This window comes from Oncorhynchus gorbuscha, linkage group LG12 (genome assembly GCF_021184085.1).
Source record: "Oncorhynchus gorbuscha isolate QuinsamMale2020 ecotype Even-year linkage group LG12, OgorEven_v1.0, whole genome shotgun sequence".
In the NCBI taxonomy this organism is placed as follows: Eukaryota; Metazoa; Chordata; class Actinopteri; order Salmoniformes; family Salmonidae; genus Oncorhynchus; species Oncorhynchus gorbuscha.
In genome coordinates, this window is record NC_060184.1 from 26,811,675 (window position 1) to 26,830,939 (window position 19,265).

The window sequence follows — 19,265 nt, forward strand, 5'->3', positions numbered from 1 at the left end:
TATCCACTTCAACCAGTGTAGATGAAGAGGAGGTGACAGGTTAGATAAGGATTTCTACGCCTTGAGATAATTGAGACATGGATTGTATATGCTTGTCATTCAGAGGGGGAATGGGCAAGACAAAAGATTGAAGTACCTTTGAACAGGGTATGATAGTAGGTGCCAGGTGCACCGGTTTGAGTGTGTCAAGAACTACAACGCTGCTGGGTTTTTCATGCTCAACAGTTTCCCCTGTGTATCACGAATGGTACACCACCCAAAGGACATCCAATCGACTTTACACAACTGTGGGAAGCATTGGAGTCAACATGGGCCAGCATCCCTATGAAACGCTTTCAACACCTTGTAGAGTCCATACACCAATGAATTGGGCTGTTCTGAGGGCAAAGGGGTGCAAACTCAATATTAGGAAGGTGTTCCAAATGTTTGTTATACTCAGTGAATACAATGTACCTGTATATCTTCCCGCTGTAGGTTAGTCCTCATTCCCAAAGTGGATGTAATATTCAGGAAGGTTCAGATAGAGACTAAGGCCAAGTACTCTCTGAAGTGCAGCTCACAGTCCCAGTGGTGCAAGATGAGGTACACCTACTGATTCTCATATCATAAGACTCACTGTCATATTCCATGTGATCGTGACAGGACACTACTATCAACAGTATGACTAAATGTGTCCTCTAACACCTAGCCAATGATTGCGTGTTTGAATGGGAGCTTTTTGTCAGGGAACAAAATCAGTGTGGTTCACTGTGTGTCTTCACAGCTCACTCTCCGCTCCCAGAAACAGAATAATTACACAGAGGCAGGCAGTATCTGTATCCGTTTCTATATATGGATCAAGGTGAACTGTACTTTGATTGAAATTACAGCGCGGTTGGTCTGGTTTCATCTCCAGGTAGTTTTCCCCAGACAGACAGGGTTGATTGTGAGTTTGGTTCATAAGACGAGCATGTCAGGGCAAGCACCGTCTGCTGGTTGGTTGGCAAAGTAAACGATCTCAGCTTAGGTCCCCTTATATTTAAACTCAGCAAAAGTTCCTTTTTCAGGAACCTGTCTTTCAAAGATCATTTGTAAAAAAAACAAAATAACTTCACAGATCTTCATTGTAAAGGGTTTAAACACTGGTTCCCATGCTTGTTCAATGAACCATACACAATTAATGAACATGCAACTGTGGAACGGTTGTTAAGACACTTACAGCTTACAGACGGTAGGCAATTAAGGTTACAGTTATGAAAACGTAGGACACTAAAGAGGCCTTTCTACTGACTCTGAAAAACACCAAAAGAAAGATGCCCAGGGTCATCAGCGTGAATGTGCCTTAGGCATGCTGCAAGGAGGCATGAGGACTGCAGATGTGGCCAGGGCAATAATTAGCAATGTCCGTACTGTGAGACGCCTAAGACAGTTCTACAGGGAGACAGGACGGACAGCTGATCGTCCTCGCAGTGGCAGACCACATGTAACAACACATCTGCACATCACACCTGCGGGACAGGTACAGGATGGCAACAACAACTGCTCGAGTTACACCAGAAACGCACAATCCCTCCATCAGTGCTCAGACTGTCCGCAATAGGCTGAGAGAGGCTGGACTAAGGGCTTTTAGGCCTGTTGTAAGGCAGGACCTCACCAGACATCACCGGCAACAACGTCGCCTATGGGCACAAACCCACCGTGGCTGGACCAGACAGGACTGGCAAAAAGTGCTCTTCACTGATGAATCGCGGTTTGTCTCACCAGGGGTGATGGTCGGATTCGTGTTTATCTTTGAAGGAATGAGCGTTACACTGAGGCCTACGCTCTTGAGTGGGATCGATTTGGAGGTGGAGGGAAGACATCCTCCTCCCTCATGTGGTACCCTTCCTGCAGGCACATCCTGACACAACCCTCCAGCATGACAGTGCCACCAGCCATACTGCTTGTTCTGTGCGTGATTTCCTGCAAGACAGGAATGTCAGTGTTCTGCTATGGCCAGCAAAGAACCCGGATCTCACTCCCATTGAGCATGTCTGGGACCTGTTGGATCGGAAGGTGAGGGCCAGGGCCATTTCCCCCCAGAAATGTCCGGGAACCTGTAGGTGTATTGGTGGAAGAGTGGGGTAACATCTCACAGCAAGATCTGGCATATCTGGTGCAGTCCATGAGGAGGAGATGCACTGCAGTACTTAATGCAGCTGGTGGCCACACCAGATACTGACTGTTGACTTTTGATGTTGACCCCTCCTTTGTTAGTCACGTGTGTGGAACTTGTTCAGTTTATGTCTCAGTTGTTGAATCTTATGTTCATTATTTACACAAGTTTGCTGAAAATAAACGCAGTTGACAGTGAGAGGATGTTTCTTTCGTTGTTTATATATAACCCTGTGTTTGTATGTTTGTCTGTTTGAGTGTGGTTGTGTGTGTGTGTCTCTCTGGGTGATTTATCCTTTGTTTGTATGTTTGTCTGTCTGAGTGTGGTTGTGTGTGTGTGTCTCTCTGGGTGATTTATCCTGTGTTTGTATGTTTGTCTGTCTGAGTGTGGTTGTGTGTGTGTGTGTCTCTCTGGGTGATTTATCCTTTGTTTGTATGTTTGTCTGTCTGAGTGTGGTTGTGTGTGTGTGTCTCTCTGGGTGATTTATCCTGTGTTTGTATGTTTGTCTGTCTGAGTGTGGTTGTGTGTGTGTGTCTCTGGGTGATTTATCCTGTGTTTGTATGTTTGTCTGTCTGAGTGTGGTTGTGTGTGTGTGTGTCTCTCTGGGTGATTTATCCTTTGTTTATGTCTTCCCCTATATTGAGTGAAAAGTGTTTTCTTTAGTCTGGTAAATTCTCTAACAGTTAGACAACATTGCCTTCTCTCTCTCATTGTCAGGAATGCGCCAGGGCAACGATGTTGGAACGACCTATCGATCAGCCATTTACACATACACACAGGAGCAGCTTGAACAGGCTCTGGCCTCCAAAGATGACTATCAGAAGGTAAAGTAAAGTTTCTGTGTGTGGGAGTCACATCAACTCAATAATCAGTTCTCTCCAGAGGTTCAAGCCGTAGAAACAAAAGCTGGATGTGAAAGAAAATCCTTTTCCCCCGAATAAATAAATAGAGAAAATCCCATACGGCCCATACCAGTCACATTAAATGCTTGCTTCCAACGAGCATCAGTCCAGGTTCAAATCCCGTCACCTTAAAGGGAACATGCATAAAGCCAGGCAGCCTACCCCACCTGCATAATGCATATGTTTAATGGAGAGGGATTGCATGCTGCCACTGATTCCCCTAGTGAGAGGAGAAAACAGGAGGGGAGGAACAGCAGAATCTCTGTGGTGCAACGCTATGTGGAGCAGGTTTACCGCACTAGACCCCACCCTCCCCAACACTGCTGCATGCATGGCTTCCAGAACAAGGGAGAGACAGACAGAGGAAGAAAGAAAACATGAGCTTACAGTGGAGCTAGGCAGGTCTCTCCTTCTTCTCTCTCCTTCTCTCTCTCTCCCTCCGGTGGCTACAACCGTACTGCTCTCTTCTCTCTCTCTCTTCTCTCTCTCTTCTCTCTTCTCTCTCTCTTCTCTCTCTCTCTCTCTCTTCGCTCTTCTCTCCTCTCTCTCTTCTCTCTCTCTTCTCTCTCCTCTCTCTCTCTTCTCTCTTCTCTCTCTTCTCTCTTGTCTTGATTCCTTCTGTAACCACTTTCTGTGACCTGATTTCCGCCCTTGCCTCGCTCTCCATTTAGCCGGCCCTTCTCTCCTATGGAAGCTGAGGTATGTCAACCACAGGATGTTAGACAAGTAATGGATAAAGACGTGTCCCTGTATCTATTGACAGTTGAATCTCTCATTGGAGAGTGTCGATGAGATGACCTTGAGTGTCTGGACACCTTCGTTGTTCTATTGTTGAGCTGCTGTATTCAGATGAAGTTCTGCCATACTGTCTTTGTGCAGCGAGGAGACAAGACGTGGGAAAGGTGCGTCAGATCCGTCTGGATGAGCAATGCTCCACCTCTTCATCGGCAGAACAGAGCATACATACACAGTTGAGTTGAGAACCATTTCATGTACAGTCCTGAAATATCAACCTTGGAGCTTTTCAATACATTTCATATCAGGTTAGTTACATTAAATAGTTAACTTTTCCTTCAGTAGAAACAAGAAGATATTCAGTTGCTGCCAACATACACATTTTCTCTGTTTGCTTACCACCTTCACTACATTCCCCACTTTTCTTCCACTGTACCTGACCTGCAGTGGGCTATTCATCGGGCTAACACACCACTCCATGCAGCTTCATGGGCCAGGGTTGGGGTGTCGAAGCCAGACGGGGAGATAGAGTGCACTCCCACGGAGACGGAGGAGGTGGAGGAAAGGAGGAGGAGAGTAGGAGGAGGAGGGGCAGCATTTTGGTTGGATTTGTTCCTTCACGGAGTGCTGCCTCCAGCTGATGAAGCTACTGGGAGAGAGGCTGAGATACTGCAGCCTCTCCTCTCCTAATGGCTGAATAATAACAAGGGTGATGAAGCTACTGGTAGAGAGGCTGAGATACTGCATCCTCTCCTCTCCTAATGGCTGAATAATAACAAGGGTGATGAAGCTACTGGTAGAGAGGCTGAGATACTGCAGCCTCTCCTCTCCTAATGGCTGAATAATAACAAGGGTGATGAAGCTACTGGTAGAGAGGCTGAGATACTGCAGCCTCTCCTGTCCTAATGGCTGAATAATAACAAGGGTGATGAAGCTACTGGTAGAGAGGCTGAGATACTGCAGCCTCTCCTGTCCTAATGGCTGAATAATAACAAGGGTGATGAAGCTACTGTTAGAGAGGCTGAGATACTGCAGCCTCTCCTCTCCTAATGGCTGAATAATAACAAGGGTGATGAAGCTACTGGTAGAGAGGCTGAGATACTGCAGCCTCTCCTGTCCTAATGGCCGGGTAATAACACAGCTGACAAGGGTACACCCGGTCCCTCCATCCCATCTCTGTTCCTCTACCCCTCCCTCCATCCCATCCCCCGTTCCTCTACCCCTCCCTCCCTCCATCCCATCCCCTGTTCCTCTACCCCTCCCTCCATCCCATCCCCCGTTCCTCTACCCCTCCCTCCATCCATCCCATCCCCTGTTCCTCTACCCCTCCCTCCATCCCATCCCCTGTTCCTCTACCCCTCCCTCCATCCCATCCCCTGTTCCTCTACCCCTCCCTCCATCCCATCCCCCGTTCCTCTACCCCTCCATCCATCCCATCCCCCGTTCCTCTACCCCTCCCTCCACCCCATCCCCCGTTCCTCTACCCCTCCCTCCACCCCATCCCCCGTTCCTCTACCCCTCCCTCCATCCCATCCCCTGTTCCTCTACCCCTCCCTTCATCCCATCCCCCGTTCCTCTACCCCTCCCTCCACCCCATCCCCGTTCCTCTACCCTCCCTCCACCCCATCCCCCCGTTCCTCTACCCCTCCCTCCATCCCATCCCCTGTTCCTCTACCCCTCCCTTCATCCCATCCCCCGTTCCTCTACCCCTCCCTCCACCCCATCCCCCGTTCCTCTACCCCTCCCTCCATCCCATCCCCTGTTCCTCTACCCCTCCCTTCATCCCATCCCCCGTTCCTCTACCCCTCCATCCATCCCATCCCCGTTCCTCTACCCCTCCCTCCATCCCATCCCCCGTTCCTCTACCCCTCCTTCATCCCATCCCCCGTTCCTCTACCCCTCCCTCCATCCCATCCCCCGTTCCTCTACCCCTCCCTCCATCCCATCCCCCGTTCCTCTACCCCTCCCTCCATCCCATCCCCGTTCCTCTACCCCTCCCTCCATCCCATCCCCGTTCCTCTACCCCTCCTTCCATCCCATCCCCGTTCCTCTACCCCTCCATCCATCCCATCCCCCGTTCCTCTACCCCTCCCTCCATCCCATCCCCCCGTTCCTCTACCCCTCCCTCCATCCCATCCCCCGTTCCTCTACCCCTCCATCCATCCCATCCCCTGTTCCTCTACCCCTCCCTCCATCCCATCCCCCGTTCCTCTACCCCTCCCTCCATCCCATCCCCCGTTCCTCTACCCCTCCATCCATCCCATCCCCTGTTCCTCTACCCCTCCCTCCAAGACCCAGTCTCTCATCAAAATGAGCCCCATTTACCCTTGCAGTCAGGGACCACAGCCTAGCAGCCACTGCAGGAGAGGCCTTATATTGGCTACTGTCAGTATCTCCTTTACAACACAGCCGTTATTACTACAACTCATTTTGGCCTGCACATTGTGGATGATTTCATTTATATTTGCAAGCGTCTGTGTTGGGACGTTATGTGCATTAGGTTATAACTAATATAACGGCACTCTCTACGCAGCCTGCCACACACCCACACTGTCTACCTCTACTACCTATCTATCTATCTGGAGTAGATCATTTGAAGGTGTTTCAGACGTATAAATGGAAAATCATCATTTCATTTCTCCCCTTTAGTAGCACATGATGAGCTGCTACAGTTGATATTGTATTGTTAGTTTCCATGCTGTTTGCTGGTGTTATGAAACACACATTTACTGGGTGCGTGTATGTGGTCTCCCTCTGTGAATTTTGACATTTGCGTCGGTTGGTTGTGGAGGGGGGTCTAATTTATTCTCCGGTTCACATCTCGTCTACCGTGACAATCATATCATCTGTGAGAGGAGCTCGTCTCGCTGTGTTTTGTCTCGGCTGAAAGGAGGCCATTTGCCACTAATGTCCCCCCTGGTCACGGGTCTGAGACAATGCCACAGCACTTACCTGAAAACCTGTTTATTTTGCTCTAGCATTTGCTATTGTTGGCTGTGTTTATGTTCACAAAGTGGCAGCCTCTGCTTACACAATCACTACTCTGCCAAAGTGTGCTACACACACTCAGACTCACAGACAATACCAGCACACTCACACACTCCCTCTGCTGGCCATGGTGCCTCTTTGTCCTCCTCCCGTCCTCTCGTCTTCTTCCATTGTCTGCTGTCCCCCCCTGCTGAGACATCTGCTCCACACCACAAACCTAGCAGCACGGCCCTGTTGCCATGGAAACAGAGGAGGGCCCAACCCTCCCGCCCACCCCAGTTCTACCACTCGAGTTCTGTGATTGGTCCAGGCAGTCCTAATGAAGCGGGTTTGGTTGGGGTTGTAGGTCATCTGTAGAAAGGCACCTCGGCTGCGTTTTAATCAGCTGTTGACCCCCGGCATAATGAAATGGAGGTCAGGCAAGGGGTTAATAAAGCTTGCTCTGACTGACAGCTGGGTTCGTAATGGGGGGAGTCGGGGAGGGATAAAGAGAGATGGAGGGAATGAGAGAGAGAGAGAGAAGGAAAGGGAGAGTGCAATGGTGGAAGGGGGAGGGTAGAGGGATAAAGAGAGATGGAGGGAGTGAGAGAGAGAGAGAGAAGGAAAGGGAGAGTGCAATGGTGGAAGGGGGAGTGTAGAGGGATAAAGAGAGATGGAGGGAGTGAGAGAGAGAGAAGGAAAGGGAGAGTGCAATGGTGGAAGGGGGAGGGTAAAGGGATAAAGAGAGATGGAGGGAGTGAGAGAGAGAGAAGGAAATGGAGAGTGCAATGGTGGAAGGGGGAGGGTAGAGGGATAAAGAGAGATGGAGGGAGTGAGAGAGAGAGAAGGAAAGGGAGAGTGCAATGGTGGAAGGGGGAGGGTAGAGGGATAAAGAGAGATGGAGGGAGTGAGAGAGAGAGAAGGAAATGGAGAGTGCAATGGTGGAAGGGGGAGGGTAGAGGGATAAAGAGAGATGGAGGGAGTGAGAGAGAGAAGGAAAGGGAGAGTGCAGTGGCGGAAGGGGGAGGGTAGAGGGATAAAGAGAGATGGAGGGAGAGAGAGAGAAGGAAAGGGAGAGTGCAATGGTGGAAGGGGGAGGGTAGAGGGATAAAGAGAGATGGAGGGAGTGAGAGAGAGAGAAGGAAAGGGAGAGTGCAGTGCAGTGGCGGAAGGGGAAGGGTAGAGGGATAAAGAGAGATGGAGGGAGTGAGAGAGAGAGAAGGAAAGGGAGAGTGCAGTGCAGTGGCGGAAGGGGGAGGGTAGAGGGATAAAGAGAGATGGGAGGGAGTGAGAGAGAGAGAAGGAAAGGGAGAGTGCAGTGCAGTGGCGGAAGGGGAAGGGTAGAGGGATAAAGAGAGATGGAGGGAGTGAGAGAGAGAGAAGGAAAGGGAGAGTGCAGTGCAGTGGCGGAAGGGGGAGGGTAGAGGGATAAAGAGAGATGGAGGGAGTGAGAGAGAGAAGGAAAGGGAGAGTGCAATGGTGGAAGGGGGAGGGTAGAGGGATAAAGAGAGATGGAGGGAGTGAGAGAGAGAGAAGGAAAGGGAGAGTGCAGTGGCGGAAGGGGGAGGGTAGAGGGATAAAGAGAGATGGAGGGAGTGAGAGAGAGAGAAGGAAAGGGAGAGTGCAGTGGCGGAAGGGGGAGGGTAGAGGGATAAAGAGAGATGGAGGGAGTGAGAGAGAGAGAGAAGGAAAGGGAGAGTGCAGTGCAGTGGCGGAAGGGGGAGGGTAGAGGGATAAAGAGAGGTGGAGGGAGTTAGAGAGAGAGAAGGAAAGGGAGAGTGCAATGGCGGAAGGGGGAGGGTAGAGGGATAAAGAGAGATGGAGGGAGTGAGAGAGAGAAGGAAAGGGAGAGTGCAAGGGCGGAAGGGGGAGGGTAGAGGGATAAAGAGAGATGGAGGGAGTGAGAGAGAGAAGGAAAGGGAGAGTGCAAGGGCGGAAGGGGGAGGGTAGAGGGATAAAGAGAGATGGAGGGAGTGAGAGAGAGAAGGAAAGGGAGAGTGCAAGGGCGGAAGGGGGAGGGTAGAGGGTTAAAGGGGACAAGCGATGACAATAGTTGGATGTGCATGTGGCCAATGGAAAGTGAAAGGTCAATATGGCGGGGTTGTTTGCTCATTGACTCCTGGGTTACAGGGAGAGGGAGATGGAGACAGGGACGTCCCCCTTCTCCACGTTGGGGGGTTTAGGCCAGGGTTATTCATATTTATTGCGTCGGAGTGTTGCCGTCTGAGGTGCTGCATCATGCCACGCTGTGGGGGGGGGGGGGGGGCGTGAGCGAGCTGCACCGAGAGAGGGGGGTAGGAAGGAGGAGGAGAGGGGGATCCAGAGTGAGGGAGGGAGGAGTTTGGGACACTGGGGCACTTCACTCAGTGGGGTCTCCCTCCACTGACCTTCCTCTGCTAGGACCACTAGGAAGTAGATCAACAAAAGTGACCCATACCCCCAATAGATGGATGGCTGTCAATAACAAGTCTAATAACAAGTCTAATAACAAGTCTAATAACAAGTCTAATAACAACAGTCATTGCCATCTCAGTTTATTTCAGTAAATGATGGTGTAGGAAATGAAATATCAAGCTGGACCTAGTTCTAGGCTAGGGTTGAGGGGTTAGTATTGGTTTGGAATCAGATGGCCTGGGCTGAAGCAATATGCTGTGGTACTGTAGCAGATGTTTTCATTTCAGATGTAATATGCATGTCTTTGATCTCCAGTCATTTCTAAATGGCTGCAAATTGCTTCTCATTCTCTCTAATATTCCATATCTGTTTGCAAACCCTGGAGAGTCCCCCTTGTCAGTGTACACTTTGCTTAACTTGAAAAGGTACATAAAATACTTCCGTTTATAGATTCTTCCTTTTCATCTGTTTTGATCTATATCGCAACTGGCGCATTGCAATGGGGACCAAATTAGTAAACATTCTAGATGTTATTTTTACCGTATGTTTTAGACAGAATATTTGCATTGAAATTCTTGTATGTCCTCCTGGTATAATCACTGTAAAACCAGATCAGGTTGTTCTATCGTAGTCTTATATGTCAAGCCAACTGAGTTCGGACACAAAGTCTCAGCAGAGACGGAAGAGGAAGCGAGATATCCCACTCCCTGGTTTTGTCTGGTTACCTTACAGACAATGAACTACGCAGACCAGACCCAGCTGCTATCACATTGGTGTCTATGGAAGATCCACCCATGTTAAGCAGACCAGAACTGACCATTTTTTTCAATGGTAAACGGCCTGAGTGAACTATCTTTATTTATCCACCATCGTTGGTCTCACCTCAACTCATGGCACCACCATATCCCAACTCATCATCCAAGCTACACTTCCACACTGAGGACACAAAAGGTGACCCTTCCTTTCTCCAACACTAGGGAGGACTGTGCCCCATTCACCATTCACATCATGGCACCTGACTGACACACAGTTCCCTTCTCCTCATCTCAGAGAAATTGAAGTGATTTCATGCTCCTCTCTCAGGACTGGAGATAAAACCTCTGCTATGGCCGGCTTGTTCCCATCTATTAGTGCGTCAACAATACACAGGTTTCTACCTCAGAGGCTGTCGACGACGTGTTCTGCTGCTGCTTACCTCTCCTCGCTGCCGAGACGACCGGCCACCTCCACCAATTAGCCCGACTGTCAGTGTGGGTGAGAGATCTGTCTGTAATTAACTAGCTAGCTTCGCCTGCCTGCCCACTGTTATACCTCATTAAAACAGAGACTTCTCCATCACACCATTAGGATAACTCTACTCTCACATCATCAATGCTGTTGACTAGTGCAACTAGCATGCTATCATGAACCTCATATTATCATTAACTTGTATTATAATTTTCCGGCCTCTTGTGTGAGGTTATGGATTTTTATGGCCAGATATTGATGTGGACATAAGGATATAGCGATGCTGTTTAGTAGCTCATATGGTATGGCGTAGAGAGTAAATGTGTGTGTGTGTGTGTGTGTGTGTGTGTGTGTGTGTGTGTGTGTGTGTGTGTGTGTGTGTGTGTGTGTGTGTGTGTGTGTGTGTGTGTGTGTGTGTGCGTGTGCGTATGCCCGCACTGTGCACAATATTCCTTTCAACAGAACAACTACTGAGGTTGCTGCAGCTCCACAGACAGACTATTGTCAAGGTGATGACAGGCCTCACCGTAGATCTGATTTAGGGGGGAACCACGGCAACCATTGTGCCCTTGATTCAAGGTGACAGCAGGGAGTCACTGCAGTTTTAATGGCCAAGGCCAGGCAGGGGTTGTGACAGAAGTGACACTGTGTCACTGTGTCTTCCACAGAGCCATCAGGTCATGGTGGGGTAGATTTGGACTGTTTTCTGTGGACAGCAGTCACTGATGTAAGGCCCAACTGAACCTCATGACAGGGCTAGGAATAAAGAGATTGGAGAAAGACAGAGGACTGTTAGAGAGGAGATATGGTAGACATAAACTAACCTAGGCTGTTAGGGAGAAAGACAGAGGACTGTTAGAGAGGAGATATGGTAGACAAACTAACCTAGGCGGTTAGGGGGAAAGACAGAGGACTGTTAGAGAGGAGATATGGTAGACATAAACTAACCTAGGCTGTTAGGGAGAAAGACAGAGGACTGTTAGAGAGGAGATATGGTAGACATAAACTAACCTAGGCTGTTAGGGAGAAAGACAGAGGACTGTTAGAGAGGAGATATGGTAGACAAACTAACCTAGGCTGTTAGGGAGAAAGACAGAGGACTGTTAGAGAGGAGATATGGTAGACATAAACTAACCTAGGCGGTTAGGGAGAAAGACAGAGGACTGTTAGAGAGGAGATATGGTAGACATAAACTAACCTAGGCGGTTAGGGAGAAAGACAGAGGACTGTTAGAGAGGAGATATGGTAGACATAAACTAACCTAGGCGGTTAGGGAGAAAGACAGAGGACTGTTAGAGAGGAGATATGGTAGACATAAACTAACCTAGGCTGTTAGGGAGAAAGACAGAGGACTGTTAGAGAGGAGATATGGTAGACAAACTAACCTAGGCTGTTAGGGAGAAAGACAGAGGACTGTTAGAGAGGAGATATGGTAGACATAAACTAACCTAGGCTGTTAGGGAGAAAGACAGAGGACTGTTAGAGAGGAGATATGGTAGACAAACTAACCTAGGCTGTTAGGGAGAAAGACAGAGGACTGTTAGAGAGGAGATATGGTAGACATAAACTAACCTAGGCTGTTAGGGAGAAAGACAGAGGACTGTTAGAGAGGAGATATGGTAGACAAACTAACCTAGGCTGTTAGGGAGAAAGACAGAGGACTGTTAGAGAGGAGATATGGTAGACATAAACTAACCTAGGCTGTTAGGGAGAAAGACAGAGGACTGTTAGAGAGGAGATATGGTAGACATAAACTAACCTAGGCTGTTAGGGAGAAAGACAGAGGACTGTTAGAGAGGAGATATGGTAGACATAAACTAACCTAGGCTGTTAGGGAGAAAGACAGAGGACTGTTAGAGAGGAGATATGGTAGACAAACTAACCTAGGCTGTTAGGGAGAAAGACAGAGGACTGTTAGAGAGGAGATATGGTAGACATAAACTAACCTAGGCTGTTAGGGAGAAAGACAGAGGACTGTTAGAGAGGAGATATGGTAGACATAAACTAACCTAGGCTGTTAGGGAGAAAGACAGAGGACTGTTAGAGAGGAGATATGGTAGACATAAACTAACCTAGGCTGTTAGGGAGAAAGACAGAGGACTGTTAGAGAGGAGATATGGTAGACATAAACTAACCTAGGCGGTTAGGGAGAAAGACAGAGGACTGTTAGAGAGGAGATATGGTAGACATAAACTAACCTAGGCTGTTAGGGAGAAAGACAGAGGACTGTTAGAGAGGAGATATGGTAGACATAAACTAACCTAGGCTGTTAGGGAGAAAGACAGAGGACTGTTAGAGAGGAGATATGGTAGACATAAACTAACCTAGGCTGTTAGGGAGAAAGACAGAGGACTGTTAGAGAGGAGATATGGTAGACATAAACTAACCTAGGCGGTTAGGGAGAAAGACAGAGGACTGTTAGAGAGGAGATATGGTAGACAAACTAACCTAGGCGGTTAGGGGGAAAGGGAAAGAGGACTGTTAGAGAGGAGATATGGTAGACATAAACTAACCTAGGCTGTTAGGGAGAAAGACAGAGGACTGTTAGAGAGGAGATATGGTAGACAAACTAACCTAGGCTGTTAGGGAGAAAGACAGAGGACTGTTAGAGAGGAGATATGGTAGACAAACTAACCTAGGCGGTTAGGGGGAAAGGGAAAGAGGACTGTTAGAGAGGAGATATGGTAGACATAAACTAACCTAGGCGGTTAGGGGGAAAGACAGAGGACTGTTAGAGAGGAGATATGGTAGACAAACTAACCTAGGCGGTTAGGGGGAAAGGGAAAGAGGACTGTTAGAGAGGAGATATGGTAGACATAAACTAACCTAGGCTGTTAGGGAGAAAGACAGAGGACTGTTAGAGAGGAGATATGGTAGACAAACTAACCTAGGCTGTTAGGGAGAAAGACAGAGGACTGTTAGAGAGGAGATATGGTAGACATAAACTAACCTAGGCTGTTAGGGAGAAAGACAGAGGACTGTTAGAGAGGAGATATGGTAGACAAACTAACCTAGGCTGTTAGGGAGAAAGACAGAGGACTGTTAGAGAGGAGATATGGTAGACATAAACTAACCTAGGCTGTTAGGGAGAAAGACAGAGGACTGTTAGAGAGGAGATATGGTAGACATAAACTAACCTAGGCTGTTAGGGAGAAAGACAGAGGACTGTTAGAGAGGAGATATGGTAGACATAAACTAACCTAGGCGGTTAGGGGGAAAGACAGAGGACTGTTAGAGAGGAGATATGGTAGACAAACTAACCTAGGCGGTTAGGGGGAAAGGGAAAGAGGACTGTTAGAGAGGAGATATGGTAGACATAAACTAACCTAGGCTGTTAGGGAGAAAGACAGAGGACTGTTAGAGAGGAGATATGGTAGACATAAACTAACCTAGGCGGTTAGGGGGAAAGACAGAGGACTGTTAGAGAGGAGATATGGTAGACAAACTAACCTAGGCGGTTAGGGGGAAAGGGAAAGAGGACTGTTAGAGAGGAGATATGGTAGACATAAACTAACCTAGGCTGTTAGGGAGAAAGACAGAGGACTGTTAGAGAGGAGATATGGTAGACAAACTAACCTAGGCTGTTAGGGAGAAAGACAGAGGACTGTTAGAGAGGAGATATGGTAGACATAAACTAACCTAGGCGGTTAGGGAGAAAGACAGAGGACTGTTAGAGAGGAGATATGGTAGACATAAACTAACCTAGGCTGTTAGGGAGAAAGACAGAGGACTGTTAGAGAGGAGATATGGTAGACATAAACTAACCTAGGCGGTTAGGGAGAAAGACAGAGGACTGTTAGAGAGGAGATATGGTAGACATAAACTAACCTAGGCGGTTAGGGGGAAAGGGAAAGAGGACTGAGAGTAAATACAGTGTACAAAAGATTAAGAACACCTTCCTAATATTGAGTTGCACCCCTGCTTTTGCCTCCAGAACATCCCTGTCTCCTCCTCTTCATCTACACTGGTTGAAGTGGATTTAACAGTTGACATCAATAAGGGATCATAGTTTTCACCTGGATTCACCTGGTCAGTCAATGTCATGGAAAGAGCAGGTGTTCCTAATGTTTTGTACACTCAGTGTGTGTGTGTGTGTGTGTGTGTGTGTGTGTGTGTGTGTGTGTGTGTGTGTGTGTGTGTGTGTGTGTGTGTGTGTGTGTGTGTGTGTGTGTGTGTGTGTGTGTGTGTGTGTGTGTGTGTGTGTGAGGGAGGTGAAGGTGAGTCTCCTCCCTGGTAATGGGGAGTTGCTCTCCAGCTGTGACAGCCCCTCACTTGCACACCCTCAGGGATCCCCTTTCCCCTTCTCTTCTCCTCTCTTCCCCTCTTCCTCTCTTCTCTCATGGAATGACTGAGTGACTGGAGGCCATGGCCGGGCTAATTATCTGTTCCCCCTCCGTTCGCTAGCTGCTCTCGTTATTTCCTGACCAGCTTGCCGGGCCCCGGCCTTGTCCCCTCCACCTCCCCCATCCTCCCCTGTACCCCCCCCCCCCCCCATCTGTGGCAATTTTTGATGGAGCGGCGTGGCATGCTGTTCCCCGACATCCTAATGCACCAGACCAGTTGGTTTAACAAACACGGCGCTGCCAACCATCTGCCGGCCAAATCTGTCTTGAAATTGCTTTAGTAGCAAACTCAACTTTCTTACCCTCCTCTCTCTGTCCTTCAGACATAATGACTTGAAATGGTGGGAGGACAGAGGTTGAGTAAATAAGGGTGATGTTGTGGGTGTCGGGGGAGAGATCACACTCACTCGTATTGGAAGAGTTGGAAGACTCTAATATACATGAGTTGTGATTGCTGGGGTTTCTGTAGATTATGTCTGTCTTTCTGTCAGCTTGTCTGTCCACCTTGGGAAGATTAATCTGTCATGTTCATCCTTCCTGTTGACCTACAGACTGAACCGTGGCCTCTTTTCCAATGATTTCTGTCTTTTTCTCCCTCTGTCACGCTGTTGGTCGTTCAGTGTCGTGGATGGTTGTACAATAACACAGCTATTACTTTAGGATTATTACACAGCTATTGATTATACACACTATCCAATTACCTGATGGGCATTCTAAGATCAAGCCACACACACACACACACACACACACACACACACACACACACACACACACACACACACACACACACACACACACACACACACACACACACACACACACACACACACACACACACACACACACACACACACACACACACACACACACACACACACACACACACACACACACACACACACACATCCATCTCTCCTATGATGGCGGTGAAGCTGTGATGGTCTGTCCCCATCTCATCTCAGGGTGTGAACAGCCATGCTACCTCACTAGTGTCAATCATTCTCCTGTCCTGCTGTCCACTTACGGCCTGTCCTTCATAGTTCCCATCCCCTACCTTCAGTTTAGTAAAGGAGTGAAGCAGCCCATCTTATTTCCTCCCTTTTGCTCTCGTCTCACATGCAGACATTCCCATTTTGGTTTCTGAAGGTACCGACAGGAGACCAAAGCAAGTGGTATGTATCACATTCCCCTAAACATTATGATGGACAGAGGGCCTGCTCTGCCAGGGAGGGGAGCCAGGTCAGTGATGTCACTCTCTGTGCCAACAGCAGAGACCACACACACACATGAACAAAGCTGGGCATGTAGAACACACACACACACACACACACACACACACACACACACACACACACACACACACACACACACACACACACACACACACACACACACACACACACACACACACACACACACACACACACACACACACACACACACACACACACACACACACACACACACACACACACACACACACACACACACACACACGAACAAATCACACACACACACACACGAACAAATCACACACACACACACACACACGAACAAATCACACACACACACACAAACACCAAATTTACAAAGACACACACACACATGCATGAGCTTCATACACAGCCGCACATTAGGATAGTACCACAATAAACTCAATGAGCTGACTGAGTCATAATAGTGTAGATTCTAGTCCTGGCTGTCAATGGTGGACTCATTAGAAATGTTTTAAATGTTTCACATGGTGAAATTAGCCAATTATAGAGCATTGTGAATGTCCCCACATCCCATCCCCATTCTGACAATCTCAGTCAGGAAGGAACACGTTGACATAGAATAGATGTTTTCTTTCTGCTCATCTGCTTCGAGAACAAAGTATTGTCATTCACAGCCATTTGTAACGGGGGAGAATGAAGCCGTTTCAGCCACTCTCCTGTTCCGTTCTCCATTCAGCTTTGACCAGCAGAGTTGGTGGATTGGGAAGCGTCTGGTTAATTTGATGTCAAGGTATTGAATGTGGATGCTCCGCTGGCTGACTTGATTGTATTGTCCACGTGGGGAGTGATTGGGGAGCTCTCTGTGTGAGGCACTGCACTGCAGGAAATGACCTCTGAGGCTGGGGCTGAGGGGCTAAAGAGAAAGGCAAGGTGTCCTGCGTTTCTCTCTCTCACTCCCCCTCTGCTCATACATCGCGAACCAGGGACCCTCTGCACACGTCAACAGTCACCCTCGAAGCATCGTTACCCATCGTTCCAGAGCAAAGGGAACCACTACTTCAAGGTCTCAGAGCAAGTGACGTCACCGATTTAAACGCTATTTAGCACGCACCACCGCTAACTAGCTTCCCGTTTCACATCCGTTACACTGAGGTAGTAGTGTGTGTGTTCCTGAGGTAGTAGTGTGTGTGTGTTCCTGAGGTAGTAGTGTGTGTGTGTGGTGTGTGTGTGTTCCTGAGGTAGTAGTGTGTGTTTCTGAGGTAGTGTACGTGTTCCTGAGGTAGTAGTGTACGTGTTCCTGAGGTAGTAGTGTGTGTGTTCTTGAGGTAGTAGTGTGTGTGTGTTCCTGAGGTAGTAGTGTGTGTGTGTTCCTGAGGTAGTAGTGTGTGTGTGTTCCTGAGGTAGTAGTGTGTGTGTTCTTGAGGTAGTAGTGTGTGTGTGTTCCTGAGGTAGTAGTGTACGTGTTCCTGAGGTAGTAGTGTGTGTGTGTTCCCGAGGTAGTAGTGTGTGTGTGTTCCCGAGGTAGTAGTGTACGTGTTCCTGAGGTAGTAGTGTGTGTGTGTTCCTGAGGTAGTAGTGTGTGTGTGTTCCTGAGGTAGTAGTGTTTGTGTTCCTGAGGTAGTGTGTGTTCCTGAGGTAGTAGAGTTTGTGTTCCTGAGGTAGTAGAGTTAGTGTCTTCCTGAGGTAGTAGAGTTTGAGGTAGTAGAGTTTGAGGTAGTAGTGTGTGTGTGTTCCTGAGAGAGTGTGTGTGTGTTCCTGAGGTAGTATGTGTGTTCCTGAGGTAGTAGTGTGTGTTCCTGAGGTAGTAGAGTTTGTGTTCCTGAGGTAGTAGTGTTTGTGTGTTCCTGAGGTAGTAGTGTGTGTGTTCCTGAGGAAGTAGTGTGTGTGTTCCTGATGTAGTAGTGTGTGTGTTCCTGAGGTAGTAGTGTGTGTGTTCCTGAGGTAGTAGTGTGTGTTCCTGAGGAAGTAGTGTGTGTTCCTGAGGAAGTAGTGTGTGTTCCTGAGGAAGTAGTGTGTGTGTTCCTGATGTAGTAGTGTGTGTTCCTGAGGTAGTAGAGTTTGTGTGTTCCTGAGGTAGTAGTGTGTGTGTTCTTGAGGTAGAAGTGTGTGTTCCCGAGGTAGTAGTGTGTGTGTGTTCCTGAGGTAGTAGTGTGTGTTCCTGAGGAAGTAGTGTGTGTTCCTGAGGAAGTAGTGTGTGTGTTCCTGATGTAGTAGTGTGTGTTCCTGAGGTAGTAGAGTTTGTGTGTTCCTGAGGTAGTAGTGTGTGTGTTCTTGAGGTAGAAGTGTGTGTTCCCGAGGTAGTAGTGTGTGTGTGTTCCCGAGGTAGTGTGTGTGTGTTCCCGAGGTAGTGTGTGTGTGTTCCTGAGGTAGTATGTGTGTTCCTGAGGTAGTAGAGTTTGTGTGTTCCTGAGGTAGTAGTGTGTGTTCCTGAGGTAGTAGTGTGTGTGTTCTTGAGGTAGTAGTGTTTGTGTGTTCCTGAGGTAGTAGTGTGTGTGTTCTTGAGGTAGCAGTGTGTGTTCCCGAGGTAGTAGTGTGTGTGTGTTCCCGAGGTAGTAGTGTGTGTGTGTTCCCGAGGTAGTAGTGTGTGTGTGTTCCTGAGGTAGTAGTGTGTGTGTGTTCCTGAGGTAGTAGTGTGTGTGGTCCTTAGGTAGTGTGTGTGTTCCTGAGGTAGTAGTGTGTGTGTTCCTGAGGTAGTAGTGTGTGTGTGTTCCCGAGGTAGTCGTGAATGTGTTCTTGAAGTAGTAGTGTGTATTCTTGGGGTAGTAGTGTGTGTGTTCACAAGGTAGTAGTGTGTGTGTTCCCGAGGTTGTAGTGTGTGTGTTCCCGAGGTTGTAGTGTGTGTGTTCCCGAGGTTGTAGTGTGTGTGTTCCCGAGGTTGTAGTGTGTGTGTTCCCGAGGTAGTAGTGTGTGTGTTCCCGAGGTAGTAGTGTGTGTTCCCGAGGTAGTAGTGTGTGTGTTCCCGAGGTAGTAGTGTGTGTGTTCCCGAGGTAGTAGTGTGTGTGTGTTTCCGAGGTAGTAGTGTGTGTGTGTTCCCGAGGTAGTAGTGTGTGTGTTCCCGAGGTAGTAGCGTGTGTTCTTGAGGTAGTAGCGTGTGTTCTTGAGGTAGTAGTGTGTGTTCTTGAGGTAGTAGTGTTTGTTCCTGAGGTAGTAGTGTGTGTGTTCTTGAGGTAGTAGCGTGTGTTCCTGAGGTAGTAGCGTGTTTTCCTGAGTTAGTAGTGTGTGTGTGTGTTCCTGAGGTGGTAGTGTGTGTGTCCCCGAGGTGGTAGTAGTAGTAGTGTGTGTGTGTGTTTCCGAGGTGGTCGTAGTGTGTGTGTTTCCGAGGTGGTAGTAGTGTGTGTGTGTCCGA

At 48.4% G+C, this 19,265-nt stretch overlaps 1 protein-coding gene across 1 annotated transcript in view; it reads left to right on the forward strand.

Moving 5' to 3' along the window:
* The window catches only part of LOC123990794 (mitochondrial peptide methionine sulfoxide reductase-like), a 116,055-nt gene that overhangs the window by 83,496 nt on the left and 13,294 nt on the right, over positions 1-19,265 (forward strand). The window contains exon 5 of the mRNA XM_046291671.1: positions 2,852-2,958. Within this exon, the coding sequence (XP_046147627.1) occupies positions 2,852-2,958 (107 nt within the window). The remainder of the gene's footprint in view (positions 1-2,851; positions 2,959-19,265) is intronic.